Source organism: Nanorana parkeri, unplaced genomic scaffold, assembly GCF_000935625.1.
Source record: "Nanorana parkeri isolate BGI_ZX_2015 unplaced genomic scaffold, ASM93562v1 scaffold1465, whole genome shotgun sequence".
Taxonomy (NCBI): domain Eukaryota; kingdom Metazoa; phylum Chordata; class Amphibia; order Anura; family Dicroglossidae; genus Nanorana; species Nanorana parkeri.
The window spans coordinates 394,176-409,933 of record NW_017307733.1 but is presented as its reverse complement, the minus strand read 5'-3'; the positions used below and the strand labels follow the sequence as shown (position 1 = coordinate 409,933).

At 41.4% G+C, this 15,758-nt stretch overlaps 1 protein-coding gene across 1 annotated transcript in view; it reads left to right on the top strand.

Moving 5' to 3' along the window:
- The window catches only part of LOC108798400 (aldehyde oxidase 2-like), a 21,692-nt gene that overhangs the window by 3,592 nt on the left and 2,342 nt on the right, over positions 1 to 15,758 (top strand). The window contains exons 2-8 of the mRNA XM_018570150.1: positions 992 to 1,087; positions 4,075 to 4,203; positions 6,449 to 6,523; positions 7,797 to 7,849; positions 10,744 to 10,858; positions 11,177 to 11,242; positions 12,242 to 12,430. Of these exons, the coding sequence (XP_018425652.1) occupies positions 992 to 1,087; positions 4,075 to 4,203; positions 6,449 to 6,523; positions 7,797 to 7,849; positions 10,744 to 10,858; positions 11,177 to 11,242; positions 12,242 to 12,430 (723 nt within the window). The remainder of the gene's footprint in view (positions 1 to 991; positions 1,088 to 4,074; positions 4,204 to 6,448; positions 6,524 to 7,796; positions 7,850 to 10,743; positions 10,859 to 11,176; positions 11,243 to 12,241; positions 12,431 to 15,758) is intronic.

Sequence of the window (15,758 nt, the reverse complement as noted above, 5' to 3'; positions counted from 1 at the left end):
GCCAGACAGCGCTGGACCGAGGACGGGTAAGTCTGTTACACCCGGTTTCTCCTTTCCCCTTCATCAGCATGATAATGACATTTTTAAAAGAAAGCTTTTCAGGGCTACCCCCACACTGCAAGGGTTAAGTGCTTGTTTTGTCTGTGGAGCTAAAATAACAAGAGAAATACTGACCTGAACCACAATCCCAGCTGGCGCCTAGACCAGTCTCTTCAGCCTTGCTTCCCCTTCGTTCCAGTGGAATGTCCCTCGGCATCCTCACTTCCTATACACAGTGTATTGCATGTGATGACTCACAGAACCTAAGAACGCTGGAGCAGAGGGGAAGTGAGGCTGTAGGGACCGGTCTAACAGCAGACCAGGATCATGGTTCGGGTGAGTATTTCTCCCTAGGATAGACTAATGAAGTCTATCCTATGACCCCTGGGCTGCTGGTTCCTGTAAAAATTGTGCTTTCACTGATGCCAGATCCTCCTCACAACGCTGAAGTTCTGGCGCTACATGGGTTCCTTCCCTCTCCATTCATAGCACTCCTAGTATTATTTACTTCAAAATGCAAGGCATTGTGTGAATGGAGGAGAGGCGGATCAATGACAGGAACCCCTCCTCTATTCACAGAATCCCTTTTATTCTGTGAAAATACTGGGAGTGTTGTGAATAGGGAGGGGGAGGCGGGGCGAACAGTGCCGATCCTTTCCTGTTCCAGGGCAGTTAACCCTTTTAACACCAGAAGTTCAGTGCTGTGAGAAGAATCCGGCACCAGTAAAGGGAGAACCAGTACCCTGCAGGATATAGCATAGACTTCATTAGAGGTCAGTTGTATTAATTGTGCTCTATGTCCCAAAACATTTTTCACTAAACGTTAGCTATCAATTTGGTTCAGCTGATTGGTCAATATTTTTACTATGTTTTCTCTGTACATTTAGGTCAATGAAGGTTATTGAACTGAAAACACTAATAGAATTGTATTTTTCACTTATGTTGTATGTAGGCAGCTGCATTAGTTCATATCTACAATGATGGCTCAGTATTAGTGTCACACGGAGGCACTGAGATGGGACAAGGTATTCATACCAAAATAACGCAGGTAGACTTTATTTTTCTTCTTCCCTTCTTATTTCTATATTGCTCTACATTGCATAGCATCTACATTCTGATGCCTTGGTACAAGTTTGAAATGATTAATGTTTTAGAAATAACAGTAGAATACACATTATGGCTACACTGTGACTTCAACCAGTTTTTTTCAATCGAATTTGCGGCACACTTGCTGCTGCTGCTGCTGAATATAATAGACTAAACACTAAACAGCAAGTCTGCTCATTTTTTATGGTTCAGCCTGCAAACTGAATGAAAAAAATCTTCTAGTTAATGGCCAACTTTAGACTCTAGACCCTGGTGCCCAACCTGCAGCCCTTTGGCACTTACCATGTGGCCCTTGATGCCCTTGCTTTTGGTTTTATTATTTAGGTGCCAACTCAGGCCAGTGAACAAAAAATATTTTTTAGAATGGGTTCTAATAGGTAAATGGTTTGGTTTATTTCTTTCTCACCCAATTACCTGCTTCTGACAGCTGGGCGGAGCCAGCCGTGATCCTACGGCTGGCTCCAGCCACTTGCAGAGAGATCAGCGTCCCTGGTTACCTGCTAACCAGGGACACTGATCTCCATACAGCTAACTCTCCCTGGCACCCCTGGAGTCTCCTGCTCCCGGCCGCCAAGGGCAGAAACACTGCTGTGTCTTTCTTTTTCTTTATTCTGACATTTCAGATTTCAGAATAGAAAAAAAAAATTCCTATTGGAATGCATTGCTACATTCCTATTGGCTATTTCAATTTGCAATAGCCAATAGCCAATGTACCCGCCCTCTGCTGCAGTTCTCCATCAGGTCCATCAGCAGAGGGCGGGTACAATGCTAGTTTACTATTGGCTATTGCAAATTGAACTAGCCAATAGGAATGTAGCAATGCTTTTCAATGGGAAAATTATTATTTTATTTTTTTTCTATTCTGACATGGCTCCGTGTCAGAATAAAGAAAAAAAAAGATAAATTAGTGTTTCTCTCCTGGGCAGCAGGGAGCGGGAGACTCCCAGAGCACCCGGGAGAGTTTTTTTTCTTCTTTTTTTTTTTTGACGGCAGCAGAGCCGCCGGACAATAGGAAACTATTGGGCGGAGCTAGCTGTCACTGCTAGCTCCGCACAATTGTTTTCTATTTACTTTTTTTTAACTTAACTATTTTTCTGTTCTGCTCGGTCCCTCTGTCACACACAGCACAGTACCTGCAGGATCTCTGTCGGCCTCACACCTCATGTGTCTGGACCTCGGAAGACCCTTCAGTCTCCTAACGGCCACACCTCCATTGTGCCAGACTGACTGCTGGGTAATGCAGTCCTCTGGCCGGCGGCAGCTCTACTGCTCCTCAGTTCGCCACGGGCGGTGTGAGAGAGCTGCGGGTGCATTCGTGGCCGGTCACACTTTACTTCGGCCGTGCCGACCTCCCCCTACAGCCATCCTAGAAGCTACTGGCTGCTGCTAATACAAAATGAATGTAAAGCTCCCGGCCGTTTAATTACAACGGCCGGTCGGGAGGCTACTCGTCCATCTAATACAAAATGAATGTAAAGCTCCCGGCCGTTTAATTACAACGGCCGGTCGGGAAGCTACTCGTCCAGCACTGGTGTCCTCTCGTCACAGACGAGCGGACGAGTGCATTTTTCGAGCCCTGCGAATGCCGCTCAGCGGCATTCGGCTATTCACTCACTGCTGTTCGGTATCCTTAAGAATAGGCCGAACACTTAGAGCGTGGAGATGGCTTTGAAGTTGTTTGATTAACCTGTGACCACAAGTGTTCAAAACATGTCTCTATTCTACTCAATGTATGACGTGAATGTTAGATCTCCACGGAGATTCGGTTGTATTACTGCAAAATTGTGTTTAATATAAAATATTGAACTTAAGAATAGGCTGAACAGCAGTGAGTAGCGTGCCGGAGGTTCGGCTCAGCCGATCCAGATGTTGGATCGGCTGAGTCGAACTCCTTCTGCACTTCGGGTCAGCCGAACATGCTGAGCATGTTCGGCCGACCCGAAGCCATACGAAGCAAGCCGATGTACGGCTGATTTCAGCCGATGTACGGCTGAAATCAGCCGTACCAGCCTGAAGTGAATAGCCGAACAGTGTTCGGCTCACTTCACTTGGGGTCGGTGGTTCACTCGGCTGCCCTCGGCAGCTTAGTGAATAGACCCGTATGTTCACAGTCTCTGACCATCTCCTGTTGCATCTCTACAGACTTTGAAATCTCCTGCAGCATCTCTACAGTCTCTGACCATCTTCTGTTGCATCTCTATAGTCTCTGATAGGGATGCACTGATACCAGTCCAGATACCAGTGCCGATACTTTGCATTTTCATGAGAACTACCAGGGTTGCAGCGGTTGCAGCTGGGGCCTGACTCTGGCGCTCCACCACTGTCCTGAAATCATTAGTCGATATTGTTTTAGAAAAACTGTCACATGACAATAAACAAAAAATGTATCAGTACTCGTACTTGTAAGTACTTGGGCAAGTATCGGTACTCGTACTCGCAAAACTGGTATCGGTGCATCCCTTTATATTTAAAAAAACAAAATCCTACATTATAACAGAGATGAACAAATCCCAGGAGCTCCGTGTGCTCCTTACAAATGACAGCTGCCTCCTAAATTTTTCTCTAGTCTAGTCTTGGAGCTGGAAAAGTATCTGTACTTGTACCGAGTATGGTACTTGGTATCGGTGCATCCCTAGTCTCTGACCATCTTTTGTTGCATGTCTGAGTTTTCTGTTACAGTATAATCACTGAATATTATGTTCAGCCATGTCAGGGACATGTCAGGCTGCACTATGTCAAGAACGGTGATCACTACTGCTCTAGATGGTAATATCATTTGAAAGTAGAAACTGCAAGCAAACAACCATGCTTTCTCTTTTTCACTTTTAAAGTACCAGTGAGCTTGTTCAAAATACAGATCTGTGCAAGATCATACATTAACCACACACAGAGATATAACCTTATATTGTCTTTTCTTGCTAAATGCAGATTGCCAGCCGTGAATTGGGAATACCTGTATCATACATTCACATCTGTGAAACCAGTACCACCTCTGTCCCCAATACTATTGCCACTGCTGCAACTGTTGGGACGGATGTAAATGGGATGGCAGTTAAGGTATTTATTAATAAATGTATAATTGGTTGTTGTATTTAGAAAAATACACATACCGTATATACTCGAGTATAAGCCGTCCCGAATATAAGCCGAGGCACCTAATTTTACCACAAAAAACTGGGAAAAAGTATTGACTCGAATATAAGCCGAGGGTGGGAAATGAGGCAGCTACTGGTAGATAGATACCAATAAAATTACATTAATATTTATTTAAAAGAAAAATAACCTAGCTCTGTAAGTGGAAAAGGGGGTACAGGGCTACATATCATGTACTACGGATCATTTAACCCATTCATGTTAGCAGAGGATCATTGTAAATGTATTGTTGCAGGCACTCTATATGTACATGTACTATATACTACATATAGAGTGCACTGAACAATAGATTTACAATTATCCTCTGCTAATATGAATGGGTTAAATGATCCGTAGTACACTGCATTGTTGATTTAACTAATTCCAAGAATAAACTTAGTAATATTTCTGTAGGTGATTGTGGATGGTGACAACCGAGGTCATCTGGCAGTCTCCGGGTCCTAATTTAGGTGGCCGGAGACTGCCAGATGACCTCGGTTGTCACCATCCACAATCACCTACAGAAATATTACTAAGTTTATTCTTGGAATTAGTTAAATCAACAATGCAGTGTACTACGGATCATTTAACCCATTCATGTTAGCAGAGGATCATTGTAAATGTATTGTTGCAGGCACTCTATATGTACATGTACTATATACTACATATAGAGTGCACTGAACAATAGATTTACAATTATCCTCTGCTAATATGAATGGGTTAAATGATCCGTAGTACACTGCATTGTTGATTTAACTAATTCCAAGAATAAACTTAGTAATATTTCTGTAGGTGATTGTGGATGGTGACAACCGAGGTCATCTGGCAGTCTCCGGGTCCTAATTTAGGTGGCCGGAGACTGCCAGATGACCTCGGTTGTCACCATCCACAATCACCTACAGAAATATTACTAAGTTTATTCTTGGAATTAGTTAAATCAACAATGCAGTGTACTACGGATCATTTAACCCATTCATGTTAGCAGAGGATCATTGTAAATGTATTGTTGCAGGCACTCTATATGTACATGTACTATATACTACATATAGAGTGCACTGAACAATAGATTTACAATTATCCTCTGCTAATATGAATGGGTTAAATGATCCGTAGTACACTGCATTGTTGATTTAACTAATTCCAAGAATAAACTTAGTAATATTTCTGTAGGTGATTGTGGATGGTGACAACCGAGGTCATCTGGCAGTCTCCGGGTCCTAATTTAGGTGGCCGGAGACTGCCAGATGACCTCGGTTGTCACCATCCACAATCACCTACAGAAATATTACTAAGTTTATTCTTGGAATTAGTTAAATCAACAATGCAGTGTACTACGGATCATTTAACCCATTCATGTTAGCAGAGGATCATTGTAAATGTATTGTTGCAGGCACTCTATATGTACATGTACTATATACTACATATAGAGTGCACTGAACAATAGATTTACAATTATCCTCTGCTAATATGAATGGGTTAAATGATCCGTAGTACACTGCATTGTTGATTTAACTAATTCCAAGAATAAACTTAGTAATATTTCTGTAGGTGATTGTGGATGGTGACAACCGAGGTCATCTGGCAGTCTCCGGGTCCTAATTTAGGTGGCCGGAGACTGCCAGATGACCTCGGTTGTCACCATCCACAATCACCTACAGAAATATTACTAAGTTTATTCTTGGAATTAGTTAAATCAACAATGCAGTGTACTACGGATCATTTAACCCATTCATGTTAGCAGAGGATCATTGTAAATGTATTGTTGCAGGCACTCTATATGTACATGTACTATATACTACATATAGAGTGCACTGAACAATAGATTTACAATTATCCTCTGCTAATATGAATGGGTTAAATGATCCGTAGTACACTGCATTGTTGATTTAACTAATTCCAAGAATAAACTTAGTAATATTTCTGTAGGTGATTGTGGATGGTGACAACCGAGGTCATCTGGCAGTCTCCGGCCACCTAAATTAGGACCCGGAGACTGCCAGATGACCTCGGTTGTCACCATCCACAATCACCTACAGAAATATTACTAAGTTTATTCTTGGAATTAGTTAAATCAACAATGCAGGAGTAATATGTGTCATTATTACGTTATGCAAATAGTGCCATAAAATATTCAATAATAACTCTCAGTATTTGATTTTCCTCTTCACAGGATGCTTGTGAGAAACTTCTTAAACGACTTGAACCCATTACCAGCAAAAATCCTTCAGGTTCTTGGGAAAGTTGGGTAGGTGGATTTTTGCAGAAATTGTAGGCACAATATGTTAATGGAATGCATATATGTAAGCTGCTACCTTGATGATTTGCAGTTCTGCTCAGCTAGTCTTGCAATCCAGACACCACTAGCAGAAAGCACTTCCAGGTCTTCAACAAACCGCATACTCCTGCAGTTATGCACTAGCCAGTTACTAGACAATTAAGGTGAAGCAATATAGATGATGTTATTCTGAGGCTCATCCATCCTGCAAGCTTGTTTACATTGTTAGACTGACAGAAATATGCAACGCAAAAGAGCCTTAACTGTCTCAGAGAGCTATCCCTCCTCCAAACCAATGAAGTGCTGTAAAGGGGATAATATAAGATTAATACTATAACAGGTTCACATACATGTTATGCCAGTTATACACAAAACATATTTATGTATTGATTTACATAAATACTACACTGGATTAAATAGCATTTTCTTAAATCTGCCTCAGGTTTAGTTTTAAATCGAACCTGCGCTTTGTCCATGCACGGCAAATCAACAGGTTAGCTTTAATGCAGCTCTTCAAAGTAGCACATGCTAACCTCCCTGTCGCTCCCATGGCCGCTTCATTCAACCACCAAGAGCAAAGAAAAGCCAACTCCTGGTGCTGAACCCAGTAGGGGGGTGTAAAGGAAAGGTATGTATATGCTGAGGAGGGGAAGGGAATTAATATAACCCTGCTGCTTTCCCCCCGAATGGGCAAAGCAGTTGGGGCCTATTTAGGCCTAGTGTATATGGGCATATTAGATGCATTGGACAAGCATTTGCCAGGCATTTACCATGCATTTGTCTTGCATTTTTGTGTATTTGTCATGCATTCAATATTACTTGTAAGGAAAATCTAAAGCTGTCCAAACACTGGTAGTGAAGTCATGGGGCTGAATTAGAAAAAACACTCTTGATTCCCCTATCCATGCAGTTAGCCCCCTCCAGGCTATTGTATTCTGACCACAGCGTGTCTACCGCTGTCAGAATACCCAACCAGTGACTACAGTTGCCTGTTTGCAGCTGGTTGGAGCCACACAGTGGTCAAAATTCAACTAGTGTATGGCCAGCAAAGAGCAAACTGAGCTATAAAAAGCAAAAACATCTATGCAAGCAGAGTCAATGTACAAAGTACAGAAGTCCAAAATTCCTGTGTCAGTGATGTGACCACACTAAAGCCAAATCTCTCGGAGTTGAGAGCTGTACTTTATCTTTGCACTTTGTACAGCTTTACAAATTTAGCCTCACAATGCATTTTCTGTAACAGGTAAAAGAAGCTCTTTTTCAAAGAATAAGCCTTTCTGCCACGGGATTTTTCAGGTAAAGTACTATAATAATGTATAGTTTAAGATAAAGATTATTCACGTAACTTGCGAATTACATACAAGATGGAAAGGCCAATTCTACCCAAGACCGGTATTTCAGATTTGCATGGAAACTCCAACAATTTCAAACAGTCAACATTACTGTAATGGTATAAAAGGAAAAGATGCACAGAAATCCGAGAATATGAGTGAACAAAGTCCAAAGTTCAACAGTCAATAAGAAACATAACAAAATGAAATAGATCAGCAAGTAAGTGAATCATCAAAGAGAAAAAGAAACTGTGCCCCAACCCAACCTCAAGAGATCCCACAACTGGGCTCAGGGGGACATGCCAGAGGTGGGTGGGCATGGTTGACAGTGCAGATATTATCTGGCACAGGTAGCAATAAAAAAACAAAGAAAGGATTAAAGTACATAAGAGAAATGTAGGAAAGAGAAGCGGAGAGAGAGAAGGAAAAAGAGAAAGGGCTGTGCAGGGGACGGCACTGGCCCACAGTCTCCCATACTTTACAGAACCATCAGAGTGAAAGTAAAGTGAGGTCTAAATCCAAAGGATGGACATACTCCAGCCAGGGAGCCCTTATATTCATAAAGGTAGAATAGGAGTCATTCAGGACAGCCGTGGGTTTCTCATGCACCATTATACCTATGACCCTTTGTTTGACCTCCAAGAAGTTCAGGGTAAGTTGTTTCCCCGCCTTAGCTATAGTCTGGCAGGTGCCTGAGAAAATAAAGGTTGCTAATTTCCTACCCCACTCTATATTTTTTAATATATTCGAATAACCAACAGGGGAAGCTGTTTCTGGCTTTGTAACAGCTACAGCAATTGTTAAAAAAACAACAGTTTTTAGGGTTACTGCACCCCATACACAAAAGAAGAACCATTTTCCATCATGTTGAAAAGTTTTTTTGCTCTAACAATGATTCAGGTTTTCATTGCACAGAATCCGTTCTTTTCAACTCTCACCCCATATGGCCATCAGTATTACTGTAAGTGTCCACAACACAAAGATCACTCCACTCACAGCCAGTTTAAGAAGTCTGCACTGAGCTATTGTATAAACATACATCTTCATAAATATTTAATGAAGAGTGAATGTTTTCACAATGATGGACAATGATTCTGTCGCATGCCTTGGTAAGAGCCTGATATGATGTGGGAGGCCTCTCTTGCAGCTCTTGTCTGAACACCCCTGATGGTGGTGGACAGTGGGTGTGAGGATGGAAGAGTGCCTGGTAGAGATGCAGATGGTAGGTCCTAGAGGATAATACTGGCAGCAGGTGAATAGGCACAGGTGCGGGAGAAGAATTGTAGTCAGGAGCTAGCCAGGTCAGAATTGGGCAGACAGTGAAGTGCAGAGCTCTTCCTTGAATAGGCTGTCTGACGCCAATGTCCGAAATAGGTCAATGTGCATAGACATGAACATGCCTGCTCACAAATGTGCGCGTTGTGCAAACATGCGCACACCAAAAGGTCACTTACAAACAATCGTTCCCGTATGCGTGCATTTCCGTGCTAATGTGTGCTTCTGTGCCAATGCACGTTTCTGTGCTAATGCTCATTTCCAGGCTCAGACTGGACTTCTGGTAGCTCTCTTACAGATTCCCATCTATGCAAGACTGTGGTGTTATAATGATGTAGGTTAAAATGTATGCAAACACTAGCAAAGAACTTTTATTTGCTCCATTTTGGTCTCTTCATTATACCGTTGGAAGCATTGTATTATATCTGTTTGATAAGTGCAAGCAAAAAAAACTGTTGATCATGTCAACAATTTAGAGCTCTTCTGTGTCCTCTTTTTGTGTTATCTCAAAGAGCCCTCCTAGTTCTTATCTTGGATTACAGGATCACGAGCCTTTATGTTGGGGAGATCTGAAAGTTGGAGTGGTTAAGTAGTTTAGCAAACGACACTGGTCAGAGCTGACAACACTCAGTCCACAAAACTGCTGTGTGTTATCATGTAACAACAGGCTTAAAGTGTTACTAAACCCTCAATGTAAAATGTGGTATATAGCAGCATGCTATAAGACTCACCCTGTTTGCTCTTTGCTTTCTCCGTGTAGTCTGTAATTTCTCAGCAATCTTCATTTCCAGTCTCTGTGCACTCCCTTAGTGTCTTGAGGGTGGCTCTACTGCCTAGAAGGGTCTAAACGAGCCACCCTTACATGCACACCCTATACAGTATTTTAAGAAGTAATGGATGCTGTAGGTTGTCCTTATGTAAGAGAATGCTTTTAAATAAAAAACAAAGAGGGTTTAATGCTACTTTAAAGAAAAAGTATAACCTTGTATTATTTTTCACAGTTCCGTTCATTCCCAATACTTTTTCCACTTTTTATGTCCTGATGTTAAAGCATCATTGCATCAAAAAGTCATCCAGAATGGCTTGAAACAAAAATGAACCTATATGTTATATTATATGACACTGATATATCCAGGTATTTGTTTTAATAACTGAAGTAACAATTGTATGTCTGACAATTCTGTGCCTCCTGTTGGGATCCTCAGCATAAAACTATTCCAAGAGTAGATACAAGGAGATATATGGGGGTTGATTTACTAAAGGCAAATAGGCTGTTCACCTTGCAAGGAAATTTGCACTTTGCAAAGGAAGCTTTCCTTAGCTTATTGAAAAAAGGTGAAACTCTGCTGACTTACATCACTCAATCGTGCAAGTAAACATACAATTTTTTTTTATATTTGTCCTACCTGATTGGGTAAAATGTCACCACATTCACCAAGATAAGAGCAAATCCAACTGCAAATTGACCAGCCTTTTTGCCTTTAATAAATCAACTCCAAAGACTAATTTTTTCTCAGCACTCTTTGGATTTGCACTGTCAGACCTGTGTTCATACTATTTAATTTGCTGTTTATGCTTATGCAGGGGATATGAAACCTATATGGACTGGGAGAAAGGGGAGGGTCGGCCATTTGAATATTGTGTTTATGGGGCTGCCTGTTCGGAGGTGGAAGTGGACTGCCTAACGGGAGATTATAAGGTAAGTCACTAAACCTAACATTATATATTGCAAAGCACAATTGAAGGCATGCAGGTTCCCAGGGACAAGCCTGTTTTTTTTCTAACTCTCAGCAAATGAGTCAGCGATACAGGTAAGGAAAAGTGAGATATGACAAGCAAGGGCTGAGTGATGGGTAACTGGAGATAAAGTGATGTGTAGTTAATTACTAAGCAGTATAATTAAACCATTCAAAAGTGACAGCATATATACTGTCAGTGCAGGATTTGATTATTCTCTTTAAATGTATTTCCTGTATCATGTTTCACAAATTCTAATATAAACTTTGTTTCTGGACAGAACATCAGAACAGACATTATAATGGACACCGGTTGTAGCATTAACCCAGCTGTGGATGTAGGACAGGTACTGTATGTTGCATTTGAATGTGGAAGGAAAAAAAGCACACTTACAGTGTTCCTCAACAGACCTTCAAGTCAGAGTGCGGACCTGCTCTCCAGCATCCAGCAAGCCAGTGTAGGCACCTCAGTGACCAGCACAGAGAGGCCTGCTTTGTATTATATGATATTGGAGAGATGGGCCTAAACTCTGACATGGGGCAAGGCCTATGAACAACCTGTGCTAAGTTTTGGTGGATTCCTAATAAAATATATTCCTAATAAAAGTAGTTGCACAGTATTAAGCTTTTCAGATCCCTGGAATGGCAGTCTGGAACATTTGTAGTCTCAGTAGTACTGATTACTGCCTGAAAAAGCAAATTTATATTCTTTCTCCTGCTGAGTTAGACCTTCTTTCAATGCTGTCTGTGCTCCCATTGGGGAGTTTCACCCTTCTATTTGTACTAGTTATGGTTGTCACCGAGAAAAAGAGATGGTAAATCTAAAATGTTAATGTTTTCCCTAGAGCAAGAGGTAAGGGGAAATCTTCCAATGGGTACACCTGTTCCAGTTACAATTGTCTAAGGGGGGAATTTCCTCTAACTTCCTGTTCTGTCTTTGGAAAAGGAAGCGAAGAGAAATGACCCAAATTGTACACAGAGAGCAAAAAAAATAAATATGGACAAGGGTTTTAACCCTCCCCTACTCTATCCAAAACTAAATAAAAAGTTTGGTCTATACATACACTCTAAGAAGAGAAAACAGAGGGGGCGCCTTTCTTGGTGCAGGTCAATTTTAATTTCAATGATCATATAAAAACAGAAAGGTACTCACAAACATAAGTAAAAAAACAGCCATGGAGTGAAAGCTGGCAAGCAGATGGACATCCACTGGGGGGTTCCTGTGTGCGAGTGACGTTAGCGCGTTTCCGGGGCAGGCCCCCTTCATCAGAACCAAAAACTGGAACCTGTTAAACAGCACTGCCATTCAACTTCTAATCATATATATTTTCTATGTTCACTCTTAGATTGAAGGAGCATTTGTACAAGGTATTGGGCTCTATACAACAGAGGAACTAAAATACTCTCCAGCTGGTGCTCTGTTAGCATATGGACCAGGAGAATACAAGATCCCTTCTGTATATGACATTCCTAGAGAGTTCAATGTGTCACTGCTTCCTTCATCTCAGAACCCAAACGTTATCTACTCCTCCAAGGTAACACCCAAAACAATATCTATCTACATAGCATAGTAACATATTATAGTTTATAACCTAGATGTGTATGGTTTGCTGTTAGAAAATTGGGAGATATTTGGCCAACAACAGTCATTATGATCAGGGAGCTCTTCTTTTGGACACATTTATACAAGAATCCTGTAAGGCTTCCAGTAAATCCAGACATGAACATACAGTATATATTGAATTGCTTATGGTGACCAAAGTGACTTACAGCCATCTAGTTTTCTAGTTTATCCTTGCATCAAAAATGTCTGCAAACAATAGTACAAGGTTAGATGGTTATTGTGACGGACTCCCTGATACCCCGACTGGATATCTCCGGCTTAAGGCTGTTCCCTGGGTGCTGGAACCAGAAACCAGTGAATATAGCATGGGCTTACCCCAAGAATCAGACAACACTGACTTTGGAGTGGAAACATGAACCTAATGAATGCCCTTAATTAGATAAGAGCTTGATCCCATCATCCCAAACAATGGCCCCCTCCAGACAGCCTGCTGTCTTCACAAAATTATGTTTAGCAGAGATGGTATCCAAACAAGATGGAAGTCCGGATGGTTCAAATCAAGTCAAATAGTGAAAAGCTCTCCCTCTAGATAAAATATTAAACAGGAAAACACACACAGCAAACAAAGTTCTCCGGGGTAATAACTCTCTGCAGCCCTAGGTCCGTCACAGTTATACGTGTTGACTTGGATCGCATATATCTATTTTTTTCCATTAAAATCTTTGTCACAATATGGCCCTAGTGGAGGCTTCTCCTTACTTTAAAATTATGTCTTTAGCATGATAAACTGTTCCAGTCCTTTATTTTATATAATATATATTTATACTCAGATGTTTTATATACAATTACTGTAACTGCACTTTTTTACTTATGTATAACTGAGTTCAATAAACAGTTTAAAAATTCACTGCTTCATCCCTTTCTCTAGATGATTAATTCCCCAACATTCTTTCAATAGTTCAAAATGCCTAGCACTGCTCATAAGTCAGTATTTAGCAAATCACATGGCCTCTGACCACCAGGACAGGTTGTTAGATAGCTAGGGAAATTTCCCTCCACCACCTAGCATGGTTTCCTTTTGCTGGAATTTTCCCATTGGCATCAGAAAATCTGCTTTTCTTTTTTGACACGTTCAGTTTGGCCACCCAGATTCAGTCCTTTCCAGGCTTTGATGTTATAAAATATAAAATAGCATTAATCTATGTATTTTGTGTAACAAAGTTATGTGAGTTATATATTTCTTGTGGCTAATGTCTTCCTTCATACTGACATGAGATAATACACTGTGGATTAACTGGAATAGTACCATTTTAACTTTATCCCTCAAATATTGTTCCCTGGATCATTGTACACTGCTCCATGATAATGGAAATTGATGTCATTTCCTGACTTACCATGAGTCTGTGGGATCTATTTTTAACCAATTTTTTATTTATCCTGCAAAACTCTGTAAATGTTCATGTGCGAACGGAGGCAAATACAAGTATATTAGTGTTTCCGATCTGTATATCTAAAAAAGTACCCCGTTATAGCCACTAGATGGAGCTGAGGAGCATAGGGAATCAATACTTCTTTCCTATGCTTCTAAGTAACATCTGGTGGTTGTAATGAGTTCTTTTCCAGATATTACATTCAATAATCTACTAAGAATCGTCATTTTTGGCTACATTCACAGAGATTGGTAGGATGAATGGCTTAGTGAATTGTTTATAATTACGCCACTATGAGTGTGCTTTTATCCATGAAACAGGGAATCATAAATAGGCACTGGCAGCAGTTGCCACAGCTTAAACTTTACTCCCAGCTGATTGCTTTCTTCTCATGAGAATGATAAAGAAACAACTGGAGTAGTGAAAAAAAAAACAGAAAGCAATCGGTCCTGTTAAGATCAGTTCAGTTAAAATTCAACCGTTGACCAGTCTAGAGAATAAGCATATAGCTTTGACCTCTCCAGTAGGGCCTTACTTACATGTAACAGGTTTCTTACATTTCAAAGCACACAATCCTGTGCTTTCACAGTATGTATTTGTATAAAGATAATCCTATTTATTTCCCATCCCCCTACCTTCAAACTGCCCCCCTCCCCAGCCTTCTGTTTTGGTTTGGTTCCATGATGAAAGGTCCAAAATGGTTCCAAAATGAAAGGTCTGCTTTATTGATGGCACCCCAGCCTTCAAATACAAATGGCTTAAAAAAGCAATTGAAAAATAGTTTTGACAAAACTACATTGCAGGAGTGCATTCTCCCATGATTTCGAGTGCCCAGCTCTCCAGGGAGGCACATGATGTCACCCACTCCTCCTAAGGATGCCAAAACCAAAGTAAGTTTTTAAAAATTGTTTCTGTACACTTTTCTAAATCATTTTTTGAAGCCACTTGTATTTGGAAGGCTGGGGGCCGTCAGTAAAGTAGGCCTCCTATTTTCATGAAAGGTCCACCTTAAAATGACACAAAACTCAGGAGTTAAACCTTAAACCTGCATTCAAGTACCTTAACTGTTAACAAACATGTATGTTATTTGTGTATCACTCAGCTGTAGATCCTCAAATCATCTCTGAATTGGTGCTGACACTGTCCTTCCTTCTGGAGGGTGGCTACTTTTGTTCCCCATGGCCCGTTAGTGTTGTAAAGCTCCAAGCTCGCTCTCGTGATGGACTACAATCTCAATACAAATTAGTAATCTAAACATGAGATTGTAGTCCATCATGAGAGTGAGCTTGGAGGAGTGGCTACTTTACAACACACACAGGGACCATAGGGTAAAAAGGTAGCCCCCCTCCAGAAGGAAGGACAGTGTCAGCATGAATTCAGAGATGATTTGAGGATCTACAGCTGAGTGATACACAAATAAGATAAATTTTTGTTACTAGTTAAGGTATTCGAATGGAGGTTTAACTCCTGAGTTTAGTGTCACTTTAAATACGTTAGGACTAGGGATGCACCGATATACCGGCCGAAAATGGCACTTTTGGCATAATGCCGAAAGTGCCATTTTCCTGCCGATACATCGGCGCATCCCTGCTTTCTTTCCTCCCCGCTGGGCGCTGCTCTGTGTCCCAGCGGGGAGGACAGAAGCTGTGATAGCCGGCCGAGCCCTGCGGGAGGAGAGCGCTGTGAGCGGCCGGGGGCACCTCCCACACCGATCACCCTCCTATCGCAGTCCGGCAGAGCGGTGTGTGGGCGGAGATTGGCTGCGCTGCCACAGGAGCCTGAGCTCTCCTCCCTACACCGCTCAATCAGCCTCCTGTGACAGTGTGTCAGAGAGGAGAACGAGAGCAAACACTCAGCGATCAGTCCTAA